Source organism: Saccostrea cucullata, unplaced genomic scaffold (assembly GCF_032062105.1).
Source record: "Saccostrea cucullata isolate Sc308-1 unplaced genomic scaffold, CSIRO_AGI_Scuc_v1 ctg2600, whole genome shotgun sequence".
Classification (NCBI taxonomy): domain Eukaryota; kingdom Metazoa; phylum Mollusca; class Bivalvia; order Ostreida; family Ostreidae; genus Saccostrea; species Saccostrea cuccullata.
This window is the reverse complement of record NW_026935254.1, coordinates 18,604-42,312: the sequence shown is the minus strand read 5'-3', so window position 1 is coordinate 42,312 and position 23,709 is coordinate 18,604. Positions and strand designations below refer to the sequence as shown.

The 23,709-nt window shown below is 35.9% G+C and overlaps 1 protein-coding gene across 1 annotated transcript; it reads left to right on the top strand.

Annotated features, from left to right (window-relative positions):
* The first annotated feature begins 15,595 nt into the window (after nt 1-15,595).
* On the top strand, nt 15,596-18,111 carry LOC134242325 (uncharacterized). The gene is made up of 3 exons (XM_062724400.1): nt 15,596-16,055; nt 16,204-17,320; nt 17,361-18,111. Exons 1-3 carry the CDS (start codon nt 15,596-15,598, stop codon nt 18,109-18,111), a joined length of 2,328 nt encoding a protein of 775 aa, XP_062580384.1.
* The last annotated feature ends 5,598 nt before the right edge of the window (nt 18,112-23,709 follow it).

Below are 23,709 nucleotides of genomic sequence, written 5' to 3'. Positions count from 1 at the left end.
TTCGACAGCTTCTGTTCAGAACCAAACTCAAATAACTCAAATAATTTAAAACCAGTTCCTGGAAAGTTTTTGTGGAATAATGATGCAATAGAATCCTACACTAAAAATATTCACAGCAATCTATTCCAAATTAAATTTTCAGAATTTTTGAGGGATGAATTTTCTGATAGTGATTCCATTTCAAAAGCCTTCAGCTCAATACTTGTTGAATGTGCAAAAATATCGACTAAACTTATTAAGAGAGGACCTAGGCATAAAACTCGTAAAAATAAGAAAAAACCGTGGTTCTCACAGTCATGTTCTGATCTGAGAATTACAGTAAAAAATTATGAAAAACTTGTAAACAAGAACCCTTTTAATGGAGAATATAGGAAAATGTTCTATACATACAAGGCAAAATACAGAAGATTATGTAAATTTGAGGAGCAAAATTACAGAAACACAATATGTAATGACATTAACAACAATATTAATAAAAATCCAAAGTCATTCTGGAAATTACTCAATAAATTAGATAAAATCAATACTGGACAAATTTCATCTCATGATGTTCACCCTGAGGAATTTTATCAGTTTTTTAAGAAACTTAACAAAGCTGACAACAATCACAATAATTTTCATAAAAGTATAATAGATAAATTTCATGTCTTGAAAGAAAAACTACATCATAACCATTTCCTTGAACCAGAAATTACTGTCGCTGAAATAAGGAATGCCCTTAAATCCCTGAAAAATGGAAAGAGTTCTTCTATAGATATGATATCAAATGAAATGTTAAAAAATGGGGGATCTGTAATGCTGAAACCTCTTGAAAAATTATTTAACTTTATACTTAATTCTGGTATATTCCCAAAAAGTTGGAATGAGAGCTACTTAGTTTTACTGTATAAGTCGGGTAATAGGCTCGATCCTAATAACTACCGAGGTATATCAATTACTTCAAATCTAGGAAAACTTTTCAACAGAATAATACATACTAGGCTACTTGAATTTGTAAACTCTGCATCACTGATAAGTGAAAACCAAATTGGTTTCAAGGAAAATTGTAGAACATCAGACCATTTATTCTCAATAAAAACAATAATTGACCACTACAAAAACAAAAAGGTTTATGCTGCTTTTATTGATCTTAGAAAAGCATTTGACACTGTATGGAGATTAGGTTTATTTTATAAACTTCTTGAATGTAATATTTCCCAAAAAATGTTCAATATTTTATTTTCAATGTATAGTAATACAATGAGTAGAATCAAATTTTCTGATGGATTAAGTGATGTATTCAATTCTGAGTGTGGTGTCAAACAAGGGGATGTCTTAAGCCCCACACTTTTTAATGTTTTTATTGATGGTATTGTCCATGACTTAAAAAATGGAAATTGTGATCCTGTACAAGTAAACAATATGCATGTAAATTGTCTGTTATATGCTGATGATATTGTAATCTTCTCAGAAAGCAAAAGCGGTTTACAAACCAGTCTTGATATTCTCAGTAACTATTGCTCAAATTGGAAACTCCAAGTTAATGTAGATAAATCTAAAGTTATGATATTTAATTCAAATGGCAAGCCTCAAGGAAATGAATTTAGTTTTAATGGTAATGCAATACAAATTGTACCAAGATACTGTTATTTAGGTATTATGATGAAATGTAATAGGAAGTTTAATTTAGCAACAGCTGTGCTTATTGAAAAGGCCAGAAAAGCATGTTTTAAAATGAAAAGAATTATTGGATTTGATAACCCATGTAAACTTTTAGAAAAACTCTTTGATGCTATTGTACTTCCAGTTCTTCTCTATTGTAGTGAAATATGGGGAGTGGATCTTTCATCCAAAGATATTTCAAATGTTGAAAACTTTCACTTAAAATTCATTAAAGACATCCTTGGAGTGCACTGCAAAACATCCAATGCTGGTTGTTTAGCAGAACTTAAAAGACTACCACTTTGGTCCAAAATTTCCCTCTCAAGTATCAAATATTGGAATCACCTGAAAACTTCTGATTCTTTGGCCTTTAAACTTTACCAATCCACAATTAACTGTAATTCTTGGACTAAGAAATTATTTTCTATTCTTGATAATCTTGGATTCTCTAACATTACAAAATATACAGGTTCCATCCAACACCTTTTACCAAACATTAAACAAAGAATCATAGATCAGTGCACTCAAGAGCAAACATCAAAAATCTTTGGTTCAGAAAAACTTGATCTCTTCAAGAAAGTATACTCAGGAAAAAGAAGTCCTTATGTTGATTTACTCAAAAAAAGATCTGAGAGATCCTCTCTTAGTAAAATTAGACTAAGCGCACATAAACTTGCAATAGAAAGTGGTAGATATATTTCCACATCAAGAAATGAAAGATATTGTAATGTTTGTAATACTGGTAGATATACTGGTGTGATTGAGGATGAAATACATTTTCTTTTTCACTGTAATTCTTACTCTAAGCTAAGAAACGCATTCTTTAGTAATATTTATAACATAACAAAGAAAAATATTAATCTTAGCAATGAGAAATATATGCTACAATTATGTATAAACAGTAATATACAAAAAGTCTTGAAAGTTACTGTTAAATATATCAGAGACTGTTTTGATCTTAGAAGTCAATTACTTGACAATTCTTGAAAAAATATGTAAACATTATTTAATGTTGTTCAGTGGGCCTTTGCCAATTATTGTAATTGTGTTTGTGCCAATAAAGTATTTGTATTTGTATTTGTATTTTTAACATTGTACAACAATACAGGTTGGAGTCAATTCAATAAAGTTTGACTCTAACTGATTTGAAATAAATCTAAAATTGCACAGATTCTTAATTTGTTTCTTGTTGTTAAAGAAAGTGCTGTTATGCAGTTTTGGACAGTGGTGGGGATAAGTGGAATGTTAAAGTTACACATAAGAGATGCATGAGTTTTAGCACATTTTGAAAGTTGTTTCTGGTTAATAATGAGAAACTGATCATGGTTTCACCTTCAGAAGATTTGATTTTTTCTTTGTGCATAAAATTGTCATAAGATTCATCATCGGAAATATGTTCTTTAGAACAAAAAGGTACCTTTTTTTAGCTCTACTGGTCAGAGACCAGAAGAGATTATGCGATAGTAATGCGTCCGGCGTCCGTCCGTCTGTCTGTCTGTAAACAATTTTTCAAAATGCTACTCCTCCTACAGTTTTGATCTGATTTCAATATAATTTGGCATATAAGTAGACTACACTAAGATACATAACTCTGTATATCGGTTTTCAATTTCGATGAGCGGAGTTGCCGTGGTTACTAAAAATAGAAATTTCTGTGAAATTCTTTCAAAATGCTACTCCTCTTACAGTTTTGGCCTGATTTCAATTAAACTTGGCACACAAGTAGACTACACTTAGATACACAATTCTCTATGTCGGATTTTGATTTCGATGAATGGTGTTTCCATGGTTACTAAAAATAGAAATTTCTGTGAATTCTTTCAAAATGCTACGTCTCCTACAGTTTTAGACTAATTTCAATATAACTTGGCACACATGTAGATTACACTAAGATACACAATTCTGTATATCGGTTTTTGATTTTGACTGTTGCTGTGGTTATAAAAATAGAAAATTCTGTAATTTTTTTAATGCTGACTCCTACAGTTTTAAACTGATTTAAATGTAAGTTGGCACACAAGTATACTACACTAAGATATACAATTCTATGTATTGGTTTTTGACTTCGATGAACATTATTGCCTTGATTACTAAAAATAGAAATTTCTGTTTCATACTCTAAAAATAGCACTCAAATACAGTTTTAGTCTGATTATAATATTATGTGGCATGTAAGTAGTATACACTAAGAACATAAAGAGACTTAATCAAGGATCATTATTCAATATTTTGTTGCTGTAAAGTTTCAGTTCCCAACTGCTTTAGTATTTTTCTCTTCCTTTGCTCTAAGTACAAACCAGTAGAGCTTCAGTTTCGACAGAGACTTCTGGTTACTTGGTAAACTCCAAAATTAATATTTCTCAAATCTTCAATGGTGTTGAATTGCTTTCAACTACCCATTGCACCTTGTTTATTAAGAGTGAAGGATTCGCTTCTTCTGTTGTATGTTGTTTGGTTCCTTTTATCAGATAGCATGGCATCTTAAATTGAGAAGTCAACCAAAACAATCTGTCAGCTATGAGGAGATCTCTAATCTCTAGCAGATCCATTCATTTTGAAGAAATGTTTGGTGATGGATGCATCAATATTTTTGTTGTCTGCAAAGTATGGTCATTCATTTAATTTACCATCTGTACCGACAGCCATCATACGATTTACTGACGGTCTATCCTTGTATGTACTATAGGAACGTCTTCGGGACTGGTGGTTTTTTGAACATAAATAAAGGTTCCGTTAAGGACAACCACTGCTTGGTTCAATTCTACTGAGAATAATTTGGCAGCTATTTAGGTTCAAGCCTAGTATTCCTACAGTCAGACGGCCCGGTAGTCCGACATTTTGACCATCACCAATATTTTTAAGAGTTAAAATTAATCCTATCAAACATCATTTCGAGGAAATTACGAGAAACCAACAGGGCCCGATTTATAAATAAATCAAAGAGTTTCTGACAAAAGCTTTTAAAGCGTGAACTGAAAATCTTGTTTAATGCAGTAACAAACTGCAAAGAAATACTGGTCAAGAGTTCTCCGTCCTGGATATATTGATCTTTGAGACGAACTATCCTTCTCTGAAGCTCTTTACTTCCTCCGAGATGCAGGTAGGGGCCCCCGCGTGCTGCAGCCCTCTCCTCCAGCCTCTGCAAAACTTTGGCACCTTTTAATTTGCGGATGGATATCCACAATGATAGATGCTTGGTGCCAACACTGTTGTTACATTTATGATGGAATTCTATCATTAAAAAAAGATGTATGTGGAACACTTATGCTGTTATCCACTCTCCAAAAAATATAATCTATGTCTGTCCAAAATGGTCCAATCGTACCTCAAACAGATCTTGACCTTGACATTCTAATCATAAAGCTGTATTCCAGATTTAATTATAATGTATTGCAACGTTTGCGAACAAAATGGACGGAAACTGATGGTTGACCGACAGACATACCAACCGACAGCAGCGAAGCAATATGTCCTTCCTTCGAAGGACGGGAGGGCATATATATATATACATGTAACAACTTGTGTCTAATATTGAAACCACACTTTATCAGACCATTTATAAACATATATTGATCAGAGAATTAAGATCCAAATTTGGTATTCTAATCAACTTGCTTGTAAAAGCGTTAATTGTATCATACCTGATATAAATCGAATAGTTTATTTACTGGGGCAATACGTTGGTTCAACATCACTTTTAGTTTAAATTGTTTGTATTAGTTCATTTCCGTTGTCTTGCCTTCAACCAGATTGTTCCTCCTTGAGTCATTATCTCGATTGAACACATTCCACATTTGTGGCGGGAAAGTCACATCCAAGTAGGAGTCTTAAAAGCCTTTGGTGCTATGTATGCTGCTCTAGGCGAGTCTAGGGAAGCCCTTGGTGCTCTGTGAATGCTGTTGGATACTCCAAGGAGGACCTTGGTGCTACATTGCAATGGATGCTGCAGCCGAGTCGAAGGAAGCTGTTGGATGTTACATTAGAATCTGTAGGCGACTGTAAGAAGCCCTTGGAGCTACATAAGATGCTGTGTGCCAGTCGAAGGATGCCCTTGGTGCTACAATGGATGCTGTAGTCCACTCGAAGAAGAACTTGGTGATATTTTAGATGCTGTAGTCCACTCGAAGAAGAACTAAGTGATACATAAGATGCTGTAGGCCAGTCGAAGGAGGACCTTGGTGTTACATTTGGTGCTGTAGGAGGGTCAGAAAAAGCCATTGACTTAATATCTGAATCTTGGGACCAATGATGTCACCATGTCATCCATGTTTTTAGTTCTACTGGTCAAAGACCAGAGGAGATTCTGCGATAGTCATGCATCCGTCGTCCGTTTCTTTGTCTGTCTGTAACAATTTTTTCGAAATGCTACTCCTACAGTAGATTACACTAATTATTCGGTTTTGATTTCGATGAATGGTGTTGCCGTGGTTACTTACAATAGAATTTCTTATCGGTGGCATTCAAATTACTACTGGAATTAGAGTATTGTGAATACGTCTGTGAGAAGTGATATGGATTGGTCCCTGTCTCAAGGTTTTGATGATAGAAAAGGTGTATGGCTGACACTTCTACAAAGGGTGCAAGTTATTGGTTTCACATATTATTATAAGATATAACAGAACAGTGTGTGGGTACGGACTGGCCAGTCAACAGGTATGTCTTGGTACTTGAGGTACACTGCTGCCCTAGCATTAAACTGTTTCTGATAATCGTTAGAAGCTAAATCGTCGTATCGGTTAGCCATGTCTACAATGTCCTTGTCGACGTCAAGGAACTGTTTCATACATTGTGTTTTCATATATGCCAAAGGAATAAACTCAGAGATTGTTAAGGTTTTATTTAATCGGGTCTTTTTAGGTCACCTGAATCCTTTTTAAGTATTTAATAGAGTAAATAAAATGTTTATTCAAACTTCTAACACATTTTAAGATAAAAGAAATGCATAGTTTATTTATTTATTATTGAAATATTTAAATATAATTAAATTCAACATCATTTTGGAGGTCCATGTTTGCTCTGCTCCTATTTGTGTATTGTTTTGTGGACTTTGATATTGAAGTCTGTTCGTTACCTCCATATCCTTCACTGTAACGTTAATAAAATTATTCCATTGTTCACGGGTTTTGTGAAATACTTGACGTCGATTCTAGATTATCTTTTTTTTCCAAAGAAAGGGTGTCAACTCATCTGTCCATTGTTTTTGTACATGTGGTTCATCTGTATGTATTTACAAAAAACAAAGGTTTTAATACTATAGAGCCGGTCGAGATGATGAATTCTGAGCCAGAACCATGGTATTCAATAATTTATAGATTTAATTTCATGATAAGTAATCATATTTTAAGAAATTTTCAAAATATTTTCTGCAATGTGTTATTTATTAATTATGGGAAAGGGCATGTTGCTGAAAATTCTAGTGAGGCAGTTGCCTCATTGCCACAATGGAAGCTATACGCTACACCATTTTTCCTTCCAATTTGTCTTTCTGTCGACATCTCTTTGTAGCCATGCCCGTCTGTTCATATGACCCAATATCAGATGTACGTTTTCTTTTTTTATAAAATCTTTAAAAAGTGATTCAAAGGTTTGCCTTGATTTCTAACATTTAAGATAGGTTCACTGGAAAGCCGCCAGTAATACCCAAATTATCATTCAAACTTGAACACAGTTTCACCGCCAAAATATGACTAAAATATTGCCGATCCTGCTATAAAAGATAACATTCAATCAATCTCCTGGTATCTCTTTTTGATTGGTCTGGTATTTTCGTCCATGGTTTTGTGTTTTATCTCTCCCTTATAATTTTCGACCCAAAACACTCATCCTAGCTGCATGCCTTTTTATTTCTAATTCTACAGGACAGTCATTAAATTTACAATGTGCTTTACAGTTAAAGGTTTGTCGCATTCCTTGAGTCTTATTTATGAACTACTGATTTTATGAAAATCTTGCATGGAAACAATGATCGTAGGACTCCTTTTCTTGGCAAAAAATACTACCATTGCCCCCTTCTAAAACGTCTACCATTACGAACTCTTTTCAAATGATCTGCTTCTTCAACTGAAAGAAGAAACATATTCAGATGGAACATCAGCAGTAGAACATTTTGGTATTTATTTTTGCATTGCAGTGCAGTGCAGTATTTCTTCGATCATTGATCGGTGTAAAGGTATTTGCTTCTTTGATACACTGTACAAAGGGTATTGTTTCTTGTTTTCTTTTTGGGGGATTTTGTCGGTAATTCTTTCTGGTGGAGCAATTAAGCTCCCCAAACTTCGTTTAGTTGAGTTAAAAATATATCAGATATTATATATCGAATGTCAAGCACAATTAAGCGTTACAATCTATTTGTGCGAATGGATCAAATTTCCAATTGCATTTGCGTTAAAAAATGCAGTATATTTTCATATTTATAACTGTTCTAAGCAGATATCCGATTTATAGTTTCAAAAGTGGTAATCACCCTTACCTGTCTGTGAAGTTAATTTTAACCACTCTGATTTTTCAGTGCCATAATTATGTGACAAGTATTGAAGAGATAAAATAGATAGAAAATTACATTTAGGCCTGAAATGAAGATTTGAAGTGATGATTATAAAATGTATCGGTACATGTACTTACTCAGCAAGCAGCCTGGATTGTTCCCTGTAATGTTCTGCTGCTTCTTTGTTCTATAACTATATTTTTTTCTGTTTCAATATTTTAAATTTTTCTCTTAATGACAATTTATGTAAATTGTAGTCCTCATTGTGGTCCTATCCTACCACGGGGGTCATGATTTGAACAATTTTTAATCTATAGTATCATAAAGCTTCCACTAAGTTTCAACTTTTTGGCACAGTGATTCTGGAGATTTTTTCAAGACCTCACCCTATTTTTGTTTGGTTTTTAGCTCACCTGAGCCGAAGGCTCAAGTGAGCTTTTCTGATCAAAATTTGTCCGTTGTCTGTCGTTGTCGTTGTTGTCGTCGTAAACGTTTCACATTTTCATCTTCTTCTCAAGAATCACTGGGCCAATTTGAACCAAACTTGGTACAAAGTATCCTTGGGTGAAGGGGATTCAAGTTTGTTCAAATGAAGGGCCAGGCCCTTTTCCAAGGGGAGATAATTATGAATTAGAGAAAAATTAATGGCGTTTTTAAAAAAACATCTGCTAAAGAACCACTGGGCCAGGAAAGATGAAACTCATGCGGAATCATCCTCAGGTAGTGTAGATTCAAGTTTGTTCAAATCATGACCCCTGGGGGTAGGGTGGGGCCAAAATGGCCGATCAAAGTTTTACATAGAAATATATAGAAAAAATCTTTAAAAACTCTTCTCAAGAACCACTGGGCCAGGAAAGATGAAACTCATTTGGGATCATCCTCAGGTAGTGTAGATTTAAGTTTGTTCAAATCATGACCCCCGGGGGTAGGGTGGGGCCAAAATGACCGATCAAAGTTTTACATAGGAATATATAGGGAAAATCTTTAAAATTTTTTTTCTAAAGAACCTTTGGGTTAGGAAAGATGAAACTCATGTGGAATCATCCTCAGGTAGTGTAGATTCAAGTTTGTTCAAATCATGACCCCGGGGGACGGGTTGGGCCAAAATGGCCGAACAAAGTTTTACATAGGAACATATAGGGAAACCTTTTAAAATCTTCTTTTCAAGTACTTCAAAGCCAGGCTTCGTTATATTTATAGGGAATCATCCTCAGGTAGTGTAGATTCACGTTTGTTCAAATCATGACCCCCTGGGGGTTGTAAAATTTAAGCCCCCCCCTCCAGTTTACTTTCAGTTCTGATCTGATCTTTGTTTTTTCCTAGACAATTGTTCAGGTGAGTGATGTGGCCCCTGGGCCTCTTGTTTATTTAGCCTTTAATTTTCATAATTTGAATACCCCTTTTCCGAAAAACTGTTTGTACCAAATTTGCTTAAAATTTGACTAGTGGTTCTTGTGAAGAAATTGTCAATGTGAAGTTTACAGGCTGACAGACAGACAGATAGATGGACTGATAGACTAACAAATTGTGATCAGAGAAGCTCAGTTGAGGCTGGGCCAGTTAAATTTCAATTTTATGTTATAACTTGTGATAAATCATCACACATAAATGAATAATTCTTAATTACTTAAGATTTTTTTTAATTAAATGATATAAAAAGTAACTCAATCAAGAATTTTTTTTTCTATGATTTCATTTGATATTTTTAATTAAAGAGGATGTTTGAATTCTTATTTTTTCCATTCATTACCTGATTTATCTGGAACAAGAGTGGTTTAATGCAGTGGGTTTTAATGGCACAGTGAGTGTGTTATTGCTGCATTTGTAAATAAAGTTTCAAGAAATATGGATTAAAAAGAAAGCCAAACATACTCTTTTAACTGTCCCTTTTATAGAAGCTCGTCCTTTTTCCATTGCCTTGGTAGTTGAGATTTTCTTCCAAGGGAGGGCTTGTGAATTTGTCTTTTACTTTCTTGGTAATCTTGTCAACAGCAACATCAGACAGCTGAATATATACAAGAATATGCTTACAGTTACATACATGATATATTGACTATACTTTTTATGGTGTTTTATAGTTGCAAATAAAGTTAAAAACCTCAGGGGCCATGTATTTCACAACTTCAGTTTTCAGAAAGTACATGGACATTTTGGGACCAAGAATTTTTTGTTCATTGAGTAAGAAATCTTTCCTTATACATTGAGCGGCCAATTACTGCACCCGACAAAATACTTACACAGAGAAACAAACATGAAAAAAATTACATATGGAGCGGCCAATTACGCACCCGACAAAACACTCACACAGCTTTCATCAAAATTTCATTAAAACTTTAATCAAATTTAATTGTTTGAAAGTCGTTACACAATACTCACGTGACCTAAAAGGCCAATAACATTTTCCCGATTTGCCCTGTGTTTCTTGTCATAGTCTACAACCTCTCCTTGTCGTCTGTGATTGAATAGTATTATTTGTGTCAATAGGACCGCACATTGATGGTACGATGCATCTTTGTTTATTTTTTCTTCTGTTAGGCTGCCCTATGCTATTTTAAATTCTTTCTTCAGGAGGATAACATCATTTCTATATTTCTGTTCATCTCTCTCACAGTTTTGTAGACATGAATTTTTTTGTAAACAACGCAAAATTCTTTCTCTGCACAAGCTATTGTAGGCAAGCCTTTAGAAAAAAAAGAACAACTTTGGCTCTTATTTAAACTGCATTTCGTGCAGACCGTTTAAGGCTGTGGAACAGAAATGTTAGTTACGGTGGATCCTTACAGGAGAACGTGCAGTGTTTCACCTAATGAAAAATATCTTCTTTTCCATCGGAATCATCAATAGCTTGTGTTGGGCTTAAGGATTGCAGGGTCGGATTAGATGTGATCAACCATATCTGCTTACCGTTCACCATCCCAACAAATTTACAATCCAGCTGGCAAAATTTTGGCGCATCTTACACGTTGTGTGGGAATATGTGTTCACTTCTATGTTAAGGTTATGCACAGTACCGTTACTAATTCTTCATTTCTTAACCTGAACGTAAAGTCGATATAACCAACAGATGGTTTTTCTTTGACTGTAATGTCTTCATACCCCATTACTGGTTCCAGATTTTTCACATCTTTGATTGTAGGATTTACTGCTGTTGATACCTTAAATTTTTCGTCCACATTCTCAGTGTTAGATTGTTCTATTTATAAGATTTCCCGGGCTCCAAGAGAGAGATATCTGCTCTTCACACACAGTTAGCACGATGGCTTCACACTGTTTTCCGCTTTTATGCATTCACGTTTCCTTGACGATTTTCATTTAGTATTTATTCAAGGAATAACTTATTTTATTGATTTTCTCATGTGATATTGATTGGCTAGCGTGATGATTTGCATGATTTGAAGACAATAATAAATCAACTTAATGAATTTGAGAAATTAAAGACCGAGAACAAAAAAAACTACTCGTCCAGCATTCTTGTAAAAACAATTTCGGAGTAGGAGATGCTGGAAAGTTACAGCTTGAAAGCGTCCGTCGAGTTGGGAAATTCAGTAAAGCAAGACCACGTCCAATTCTGAACTTCCATGATATCAAGATCGTTCGGAAATCGAGTTACAATCTAAAGGATACGGATTACAGCAAAGGGGAGCAATTGCCTGGGGAGTATTGCAGATAAAATACTTGTATGCAGAATTTCATTCCCTACCAAGTCATATGCCTGCAAACTGGACAGATATTAGAATTGGGCTCTGTATACCTTGGTCTCAGTTTCCTCAGGCCCAGCTGTCTCATATAGATTGAACAAATTTTTCTTCAACTTTACTTAAGCAATTAACGATCCTGGGTGTATTCCGTCCGCCAAAAGGAAATTTAGCGAATTCCCTAAATTTTGATGTTTTTTCCTGATTTTGTTTTTGAGGTTTTATGGAGATCTACAGCAAATTCTGGTGAATGGGTTGTCAAATTATTTCAGATATTGTTGATTCAGCTAGTTCCTTGTCTTTATGTTAAAAAGAAATGCAAGAATGGTATATTTTATAGATTTGTATTGAAGTGAAAACCTGTGCATTCAACAACAGACCATCAACTTCAACCCAGTACCAAGTGTCTATGTTAATATTAACTAGAACTGACCAAACAGGACAAAATACCCCCTGCTGAGTTTTCCAGAGGTGATAAATCATGAATACTTTATGGATCTAAGAGAAGAGAGAAATGCTAAAACATTTTTAGAGCAAATGTAATTGCTCATTATATTTTTCATAAATGAAACAAAGGCACAGCCTAATAAAAACTAGAGGTACTGTGAGCGATGAGCTCACTAAATGATACCCCCCGCCTCCCATATGGTTATAACTGGTGAAAAAGTCCATGTTTTCCTGTGGCCGGGAAACCCAAAATATGTGTCGGATCAAAAAGTAAAATAGGAGGTGCACAATGGCAATATGTAATAAAGATTCTGTGAAAGTTGCATCAAATTTCATTCAGTGGTATGAGAGGAATTGGGTACCCCAAAACGTAACAGACGGACGGAATTAACGATTACTATATACCCTCCCGCTTTTCAAGCGGGGGGTATAATAAAATAGACTAAAAAAAGACCAGACTTGAATTATGAACTTTTTCCGCCTCAGGTCATAAGCAATGTTTGTGTGAAGTAGTAGATTAAATTTTTTCCATAATAAAGATTTGTACCAAACATGAATTATACAATTTTTCTTCCAGTGACCTTGAATTTCCCCGAATTACCTTGGGTCAAGGTCATGACACACCCTAAGGTCAAGAGCAATCTTTATGTAAAATAGGACCCTACTAAGTTTATCCATAAGAAAAGAAATGAACCGGACACAAATTATTAAATTTTTCTTCAAGTGACTTGAACTTCCCCAAATGACCTTGGTTCAAGGACATGACACACCCTTAGGTCATGGGCAATTTTTGTGTGAAAAGAGAACCTACCAAGTTTATCCATAAGAAAGATATGGATTTGACCCCAATTAAGAAATTTCTCTTTCAGTGATCTTGAATTTCCCCGAATTACCTTGGGTCAAGGTCATGACACACCCTTAAGTCATGAGCAATCTTTGTGTGAAAAGAGAACCTACCAAGTTTATCCATAAGAAAGATATGGACCTGACCCCAATTAAAAAAAAAATTCTTCCAGTGACCTTGAATTTCCCCAAATTACCTTGGGTCAGGGTCATGACACACCCTTAAGTCATGAGCAATCTTTGTGTGAAAAGAGAACGTACCAAGTTTATCCATAAGAAAGATATGGACCTGACCCCAATTAAGAAATTTTTCTTCCAGTGACCTTGAATTTCCCCGAATTACCTTGGGTCAAGGTCATGACACACCCTTAGGTCATGAGCAAACTTTATATGAAATAAGAAACTACCAAGTTTTACTTTATCCATAAGAAAGATATGGACCGCACACAAATTATGAAATTTTCTTTTAGTGACCTGAACTTCCCCAAATGACCTTGGGGCAAGGTCACGACACACTCTAAGGTCATGAGCAATCTTTTTGTGGGTAAATAGATTCTAATGTTCCTCGGTAAGAAAGATATGGACTGGACATATTTGCGCAGACAGGCAGACAGACGAACAAGGTGATTCCTATATACCCTCTCAAACTTTGTTGGGGGGGTGTGTAATTAATATTCATATCTACCTGTTAACCTGTCTACCTGCTTGCCTATATATATTATTAACAAGAAACATATATTGACACAAGCGACCGCAAACCAATTAATTATTCCATTGATAAAGTAATTAGAAAATGAAATTTGCGTGACCTGTTTTTAAAAATTTCTTATATTGATCTATTTAAATATCCTCGTGACATGAAACACTTGAATGCGACATTGCCGAATCTCTTCATGCATAATGCATGTACAATATTATATATGTATAAGCAAACGGTCCATAGACCTCCTGGCGGCCGGTAATTAAAAACTTAATAAATTTGAAGATATGTAGATGTTAAAGATATGTATGCTGTGTTAAACAGTATTTTTGCACAGGTGAAACCAACAAAAATTTCTGGAGTATGATAAGCTACCAAAATTGAAGCATTCTTGCAAATTCGACGAAATTTTATTTGGTATTAACAAAGTTCTGGTCAGGAAAAATACACGATTATCTCTTGCATATTTATAAAGGACTGACGTTTATCCTGGATCTGCGCATGTGCGCGGGAAAAGCATCGCGAGAATCATCAGGTCGAGGAAAATATTTTTTGTGACGTCTGTTCAATGAGGGACACAAATAGACCAATGAGTTGCATTTAATGCATTTATGGGTTACTACATAAAATACTACATGTATTTTTCAAAAAGGCTAGTTTTTTAAATCGCTCTCAGAAAGACTTGATGCATTATGTACATTATTATCTACTAATCCCATGCTCATATTTACATACAAATGATTAACAATGATGAAGTTTTTCCCACTCCATTGTACAGGTCCGTTTGTTTAGAGTTTCCGCGTGCTGTACTGCTAGTAGGCATTTTCGGTTGGGTGAACATTTACGGATTTTGATGACGTTGAATTCTACACTAAATGGGGTATTGAAATAACAATTTGTAATCTTTCTTTTCATATGAAGGACAATTTGTAACTACGTACTTGACAATAACAATAGAAAATTCATTTTGCAAGGGTTTCTTTGTCAAAAAGCTCTTTAACAAAAAAAATTGTAGCCTTCTTGTTCTTAAAAACTAGTCCTATTTACATATTAGCTCAGCAAAGAAGCCACTTCTGATGGCTTTAAAATAATGTTAGGAGAAGGGTACGAAATGTTCATTTTTAAAATCTTCTAACAAATATACAGAATTCAAAGATTCTTTGATGCAATTCATCGATAAAATTTCTATCAATAAAATTTTAAAATTTTAAAAATTTAAAATAGTTAATGACATTTTAAAAGGATAAAAAATACAAAAGTTTTTGCATCATCCACGTGAATTATTTTTCTGAAGACTGAAGATGGCCAAGCCAAAAAAGTGTTTCATATATTTCTTCTCTATTTTTTGATTTCCAGTAATCATAATGGTTTTGTGTAAGAGATGGAGGCACGCTTGTCATCACAGGGAAGACCCTTTTCTATGCATTTGTAATGGTCCTCTGTCATTTCCATGAATGTGATGATTAACTAAAATAAAATCCGATGGTCATAAAAATTTTTAATTTCCGTAGTTTTCAAGCAATTCAAGGTATAAAAAGAACCACAAAAAATTTTGCGCAGACATTGGAAATCACAATATGTCTGGCGTTGTATCAAAATCAGACTATCCCGTGAGATTGACTACAATCAAAACATCAACGACTCAGTTCTTGCAGTTATTAGAATCTAGAATGACTTTACCAGACGTACATTTGTATCGATTCCCACCAGACTAGGAGGATTATCATTCAAAAAGTCTATGCAACGGGATTCATTGTGGCCAACCTGAGGAAGAAGTGTTACCGAATGTCGAAAGAAAATCGATTCGAGAGACTGAACCTACTTGACAAGCTGACCAGCAAGACCAGCAGTACAAACTTTGTTGCCAAGTATGACCAGTGGCTTAGAAAGAACAGTCGTGGAGGCCTAGTGAGACCAGCCGATAAATTCTACCTTCTGGTGCGTGAACTGGAAATCTCCACCAGAAAGATTGTTGATTTCAATGACATTCATTGCGAGACATTGAACACCTGCAAGATGAAGGAACACATGATGGATTCTTTCATGGTGAATCATTATCTGAAGGAACTGTTCCACGATTGTGTAAACAAGTACCTCTCAGCACTCTTGGAGGATATCGTGAGTGTATTTGTGATTGTTCGTGGGTATGCAGTGGCACGTGTGCTCCGCAAAAAACTTAGTGTGAAACAAGCCAAGCAGCCAGCCAAGCAGAGTGGCAGTCTGCGTCAGGTCCTAAAGCAGTGCAGTACAAACTTGTGATTAACTGTTCAGACTTGGGCACGAACAAGCTGGTTTCAGACAATACAAAAGCACAGAGGACCAAACTACACATCTCTCACAAGTAATTGAAGACTCTTTCCAATCTAAGAAAGTAACGTTAGCTGTCTTTGTAGATCTACAAAGAGCATTTGACAAAGTCTGGAAAGATGGCCTTCTTGTAAAACTCCAAAGATTCGGCGTAAACGGAAGGATGTACAAATGGACCAACTCTTATTTGAAAAACAGAAGAGCCAGGGTGATGGTAGATGGAAAATTGGGAAAGAAAATTCTTCTTAAGCAAGGAGTTCCCCAAGGAGGAGTACTGCCACCCACTCTATTCATATTATTTATGAATGACATTGTATCTGAAATGCCAAACGGAGTAAACATAGCACTATATGCGGACGATCTAGTACTATGGTGCTCCGAGGAATACACAACCACAGCAAAATACAGAATACAAAAAGCGTTAGACAAAGTAGAGACATGGGCAAGAGAATGGTGTGTTACCATCAACAGAGAAAAAACAACAGGAACTCTCTTCACACTATCACGTAAACCTCAAATCATCACTCTTACCGTGGACGATACTCAAATCAAAATGGAAGAACAGCAAACATACCTTGGGATAACTTTTGATAAAAGAATGACATGGAAACAGCACATAATGTCAGCAGAAGCAAAAGCTAGGAGAAAACTTAACATCATGAGAAAACTGGCAGGCACAAGCTGGGGTGCAAATGAAATGGTATTGAAAACTGTCTACCAAGGAAACGTCAGACCACATCTTGAGTATGGATCTAGTGCCTGGTTAACAGCATCCAAGAGTCACCTACAGACACTAGACAAAGTCCAAAACCAGGCATTACGTATCATCACAGGAGGCATGAAATCAACACCAATTGCAAGCATTGAAGAAATTACCAACATACCACCTTTAAATAAGAGAAGAGAGTGTAAAGCTATGATACAGGCCACCAAGTATCAATGCCTTCAGGACCATCCAATGAGCCAGAGAATGAAACAACTATCCTCTGGTAGACTCAAAAGATCTAGTTTTGCATATGAGACTCGGGCACTACAGCGAAAACATCAGGACGTTCTGCCAAAACTAGTTAAACCAATAGAGATCACACTTCCAGCTAGCCCCTGTGCAGAGAAAACAGGAAATGTCACCATCCACACCTCAGTCCCACAAATCACTGCTAAAAAACGAACAATCAGATTTGGTCAAAAAAACGTTCACAATCAGTATGATAGAAGAACTGTATCCCTCAACATCCTGGATCAGAGTTTATACAGACGGATCAGCCAGAAATGCAATAACAGAAGGAGGAGCGGGCATCTACATCGAATACCCTAACGGAAAAAAACAGTCAGAGGCAATACCAACAGGCCTTCATTGTTCAAACTACAAAGCCGAAGAAGAAGCCATCACCCATGCAGTACGCTCCATCAGAGACAAGGCCAACAAAACAAGAAGTGTAGTATTCCTGACAGATGCCCTATCTGTACTGCAAGCCATTAACAACGGCAAACTTCCCGAACTTGAACAAGATCTACAAAACATCGAATGCCTCCAAACAGCATTACAATGGATACCATCTCACTGCGGAATCAAGGGAAACGAAAATGCTGATCTGCTAGCAAAGGAGGGAGCCAAACAACAGAAATATGAAAAACAAGTAAGCTTCTCAGAGATGAAAACCATCATCACTTCACTATACAGAACCCCTCAACAACAAGACAGCTATCATCAACTAGCTAGACTTGAGCAGACGACCATCTTTAGACTTAATACAGGAAACAACAGACTCAACCAACATCTGCATAGAGTCATGAAAGTCATACCATCACCGATGTGTCCATGTGGAGAAGCTGAGCAGAATACAGAACACCTCTTACAACACTGCAGAATACACCAGGCACTGCGAAACAACACATGGCCAACACCAACAACGCTACAAGAGAAGCTTTATGGACCAGTGGAAGCCCTACAGAAAACCACCAGATTTGTAGAGGAGACTGGGACTCAAGTGTGAATCAGGCGAACGAAAAGAAGAAGAACTGTTCAGACATTCATTGTTGATGTATTATATTCTAGTGCTTGAGTAATTTAATAGGTGTATTCTAGATGCCTTATGATTAGTGCCAAGTACTGTGTACATGATTTTTTAATTTATTCATTATGCAATTCTGTTAATCTGAAGTACAAGTATTTGGTATATACTTTCCCTTTCCTTATCCTGGATATAGTGATCAATGCCAAAGAGCCATGTATGTGGATATCTATTATGTTGTATTGTACCGATGAAATTAATATATTCCTTATCTGTTTACATCTCAGCTATGCTGATAATTGCCTTTACAAAAGACTTTATTTGTTGTGTTATTCAACTATGATATTTAAACCTTGTCAAAAACCTTTATTTATATTTTAACTGTCAATGACTTATGTCTGTGAAAATTAATTTTGTTGTTTTTTTTTCATCTTATAAAATCGACCTAGTCTGAATCTGTTCACTTTCTTGAAACAATGTATATTGAATAATAAAATTAATAAACCGTCATAGAATATTCAGTTTTATAGCAATGGAGTATTACCAACTCAGTTAGGAGAAAATCAAGGTTGCTGTGTTGACTTCTCAGCACAAAAAGAAATAATTCTAAGATTCTCTCAAATCTAAGCTTGAACGGAGTAACTAATGCACAAGCATTACAAGGATTTTATAAGCACATTATCTTTCAAAAATTGAGGTCCTTGATTAGCAATGTTTTGAAAACTGCATGAGTGCATATTTATCATATGGCAGTAAATTTCTTGAATCCCATATTGCATAAAGTGCACGTGCACTGAAGGAAGCTCTTCATTATTTAGACCCTAAGGAAACCATCAGTAATGACCATTAACTGAGAACAGACTTGAGTCAAAATTTCAAACCAATGTAACATTTGATAAAGTTTTTTTAACAACTCAATTTACATCATATGTTTGATTTTAAACATTAAATGAATAAACACCGTACAAATTTTTAAGCAGCATATATATTGATTAATATTTTTACTTAACTTTGTTCTCATTTTAAGGTCTATTGTTTGAAATTTAACGGTATAAAGCTCCCTTAAAGTAGCAGTCGTAACACTGAAAGTGCATGAATATCAGTCTGTACAATATCTTATATGCAGTATCTGAATTTCTATCCTTGCAGTTCATTACTTCAAGAAAGGAGACCATTGTTCATTTCATACACTTATTAACATATATTCAAGAAACAAGTCAACTGATACAAACAAGTAATAATTAAAAAAAGAATAAATTAAAGACAAGTTTGATGAAAGAGAATCAACAAAAGGCTTTCAATAATTATTCTTGAACTATAACTTAAAGAATCAACATAAGACTTTCAATAATTATTCTTGAAATATAACATAAAGAATCAACAAAAGACTTTATATAATTATTCATGAAATATAACATAAAGTCCAAATCAGTTGTTTTATTCTGTAACTTGAAGTCCACCATTATTCACTAAAAACATGTATCTACATTAGTCACTTGAAGTCCACCATTATTCACTAAAAACATGTATCTACATTAGTCACTTGAAGTCCACCATTATTCACTAAAAACATGTATCTACATTGGTCACTTGTAGTTCAGGATTCACATCCAGAATTCTTAATGTCTCCTTGCTTTTCTTCTTGGAACCACAGAATTGTCCATAACTTGTGGAGGTCTGTTTTCATCTCTCCCACAGTTTCCTCGGGTTGATGGCAAGGCTTGTGCCCCAACAGTTCGAATTTGGGTTAGAATGTTTTTGACCTTGTACACTGTAGGGTTATTATTATTGCCGACCTTGTGCCGATAATGGCCAAAATGTTGCTCTAATGGATCCTGGTTGAAAAAACTGGTCAAAATGTATGATGATCCTGATTCTAGCATATACTTGACACAGGCAGTGATGGAGTGAGTGGAAATTTTCAGACCAAGGAGAGTTTGATGACTTAGCTGCATGCTGGCTTTTTGGGCATCGGTAAATTCTCCTCTTTGCTCGACAGCTTGTTTCCAATCTTCAAAGTATTGTAGGAAATCATTTGTCAGCCAGTGAAGTCTGTCATCATCAGGCCTGGTGTAAGCCTCCAGGTTAGGATTTCGTTTGTTCCTGCCTTCGTAGGGACTGCGAACATTCATGCAGTCAAAGAATTTGTTCATTGTCCGATTAAAGGTCACTGTCTCGCTTACAGATTCGTCACAGCACATCTCTAGAGAATTGGCCACTGTTTCACTCAAAACTTGAGCAGCCAGTCTGACCTTCATTCTGCTAAAGGCGTTCAAGTCAATATGTCCACGGTTTAGCTTTGGACATGGAGTGTATAGGTTCTGGTCACAATGTTCTTCGTAAAGTCTCACAATGTGCATCCAGGATACGTCTTTTCCTCCATTCCAAAGGGTCCTAGACTTAGTGTGAGAGTAGGAATTGCTGAAGCAATTTCGAGCAGTTTTAATCAGATGAGGAACATCGGAAATGAAAAAAATGTCTCTCGAATTGTCATGTGGATTGACTGTTTTGTGGGTTAAGCTTTCTCCATCTCCGGCATGCAGTGTAAAGAAACGTCTGTTTGCCAAGGCACCATCACAGGTACAAAACAATACCTTTAATTTCACAATTACTTCCAGAATGGAAATGGCCTTCCAAATGATGGGATATAAAAAGTCCGCTGTAATTCCCATTGTTGAGAAGGCAGCAAATGGGAACTTCAAATCGGTGGTAACCCCTCTGACCATGAGCACCAGGACGAACTTTGCTACACCATCAGAGCTGCATCTGGTTTTCTTCTTCTGGGATTGTTCGAATTGGCATAGTTGGTTTCCGATGTTGCCCAAATCTACGTAGCCAACCAGTTCCCCGGAATGTTTATCATACACAAGATCTTCTTTTATTTTTACTTCGTCAAACCACAAGCCCACAAAACTTCGGTGATCAGCAGCAAACATGTCTTTCTTGCTACACTCTTCTTTTAACATTCGTACGACGTCTGGCTGGAATCCTAGATGGTTTTCAATGTAGTAAGAATAATCGTATAAGGTGCTAGTACTTGGCAGTTGCACAAATCCAGAGTCTCGAAGTGCCTCGTATGCTTTCGATGACTTGTGTCTCAGGTAAAGGCATAACTTTATCATAATGGGATGCCATCTCATACCGTGTTTGCCGTGCTTTTCATATCTTTTCTGCTGTTCCCAAAAGAGTCTTTGGTAGCACCCTTGATCTGGAAATTCTTTTTCCATTTCATCCTGACAGCTTCCCATCAAATCCTTCATTTCCTGATTTTGATCCTCACTTAGTTTGAGACCTTTCTCGATGGCAGCATTCATTCCTCTCTTCAGACGGTCAACTTCTGCTTGTAAAGACTTCATGTGGGACTTCCGGAGAGATAATTTTTTGTACAGCATGTCACGTGTCATGTCGGAATGTTTGTAGGTGCTTGTAATGGAGACATCTCTGTTCTTTTGTTCTTCTCTCCGATACTTTCTTTTTCTGAGAAGCCGTCTGTACCTGGAACAGTTCACACACCTTGCTCCTTCAACAATAAAATCACATTTCGATGATCGTATCGTTGAACTGTATGACAGATTTCCCTGGATGGCACCAAAATCCCCTTCTCTGAATGCTGAAATCTCTTCGGATGTTGTGTCTGATAATCCACTTCCTGTTGGTGTGAGATCTTGGAACTCAGCATCAGGATTTCCCACGCATACGCCATGTTTAAGTTTATCCAGAACTCTGCAAACACCAACGGCTGTGAAGGCCTGTCTTGGGAGTCCACTCCAGAAATCATGAGAATATGGAATTAAAGTCCTGTGTACATAAATGTTCACATAAAAGTCTCTCCCAATCACAACACTTAACTTATTGAGGAGGTCTGTTTTTGGTGCTTGTAGAATTCAATAATTTCTATGGCATGCTGATGGAGATGGCACGTCACAGTATATTGAGAACAAACCAGGGAAATGAGTTCATCCTTAAGAAGGGTCAGTGGGTCTTCACTTTCTACTGTAGAATGTGGCAAAGTCTGTGAAACAGGGGAGGTAACTTGCAAATCCTCAACAGCTTCTCGCTCTTGATCAGCGGTGACCTGACTGGAACAATAGGACTGATCTGAAGGCAGTTGAACATTTTCTTGATCATTGGCATTAGAGATGTCTGGACTGGAACACTGACTGAAGTCTGGGAAATCTTGACCTGGAGCTGAAGAACTGTTGAGGGTGTTGTAACTGTGATCATACTGTTGAACCGATACGTCTGACTACGCTGCCTTTTGGAGTGGTATTTCTTTCTTTGGCCGATGGATCCGCTTCTTCTTCTCAGGACAGGCATTGCTCTGAAATAAACATAATAACATAATATTTCTATTCAAAATGTTACTTTAAATTGAGAATTTTAAATTTTAGAGACTGTGAAAGGCTTGTGTCATGTATCTTAGGCCCTTTGAACTAGATGAAGTGAACATGATGCATAAAGTTTACTCAATGTTTGTATTTATTTTTTTTTGTAAACACAATGTCTTAGTTCTGTGTCTGGAATTACAAAATATCGCTCAAATAGGGTGACAAATGAAAGGCACCAAGTTATATTTTCTAAACTAGATATCAGATTTATTAGTGATTGTAATGGGTTTCCGAGTAGTCGTTGCTATTGGCCTCAGACTATTGGTTGTAATGGGTTTCCGAGTAGTCGTTGCTATGCGCGGGGGTGTTAAGGAAGCATTTAGTATTTAGCATTTAGTATTTACAGAGCTAAAAATCCGTGAAAATGTTGCACTATGACGTCACAATGAGAAGTCCCCTGTTGTCTGCAGAAACGCTGTTACATTGGTTTTCATTAGCATTTTACAATTAATCAATAATTTCCTCGCACGTGTGGTTTTTATTACTCCAATGATTAAAATATTTAGCTTTGAAAAAATTCCCCGGCAATTTTTTAACCAGGCGTCATGCTTTCCCACAGAAAAAGAAACATAATCTTGTATTTCGTGCATGCCCAGTTGTCAATCCGCGTCGGTCGAAAGCTTAATTCTCGGAAAGCATGGTCATGATGTGAAAACAGGTGCTCTAGAAAAGAAGTCCTGCCTTATGCTATCGGAGCCGTTACAGGATTTATAACAGGTATGTACATATAAAAGCGATACCTGTCACTGCGTATAAGCAGATAAACCACCCAATCAAACTGTATTTCAAGTTTATTGAAGAACGTGGTGAAAGGCTGGAACATACAAAAATGAATTTGTACTTTACATGTAATCAAATAACAGACAATCATACATGCAACAATCATACTGACTAGATTACCAATAAATTGCCATTAATCTGATTTACATACATTTGAAAATTACAGGAATAGATTTAGACTGAAGTCCACTTAAATTCATAGTAATAATATCTCATTATATCTCGCAATATCTCATTGAGCAAACTATGCAAATATATCAATGCAAAATCATACACTACAAATTTGGCGGTATCTGCTATTTTTAGAAATGACTAGAAAATACACAAATTCAATGTATGAGACCTATGCCGACATTTAAGCAAAATCAAATACTATAATCACATTAAACATTTGCAAAAATATAAACTTACA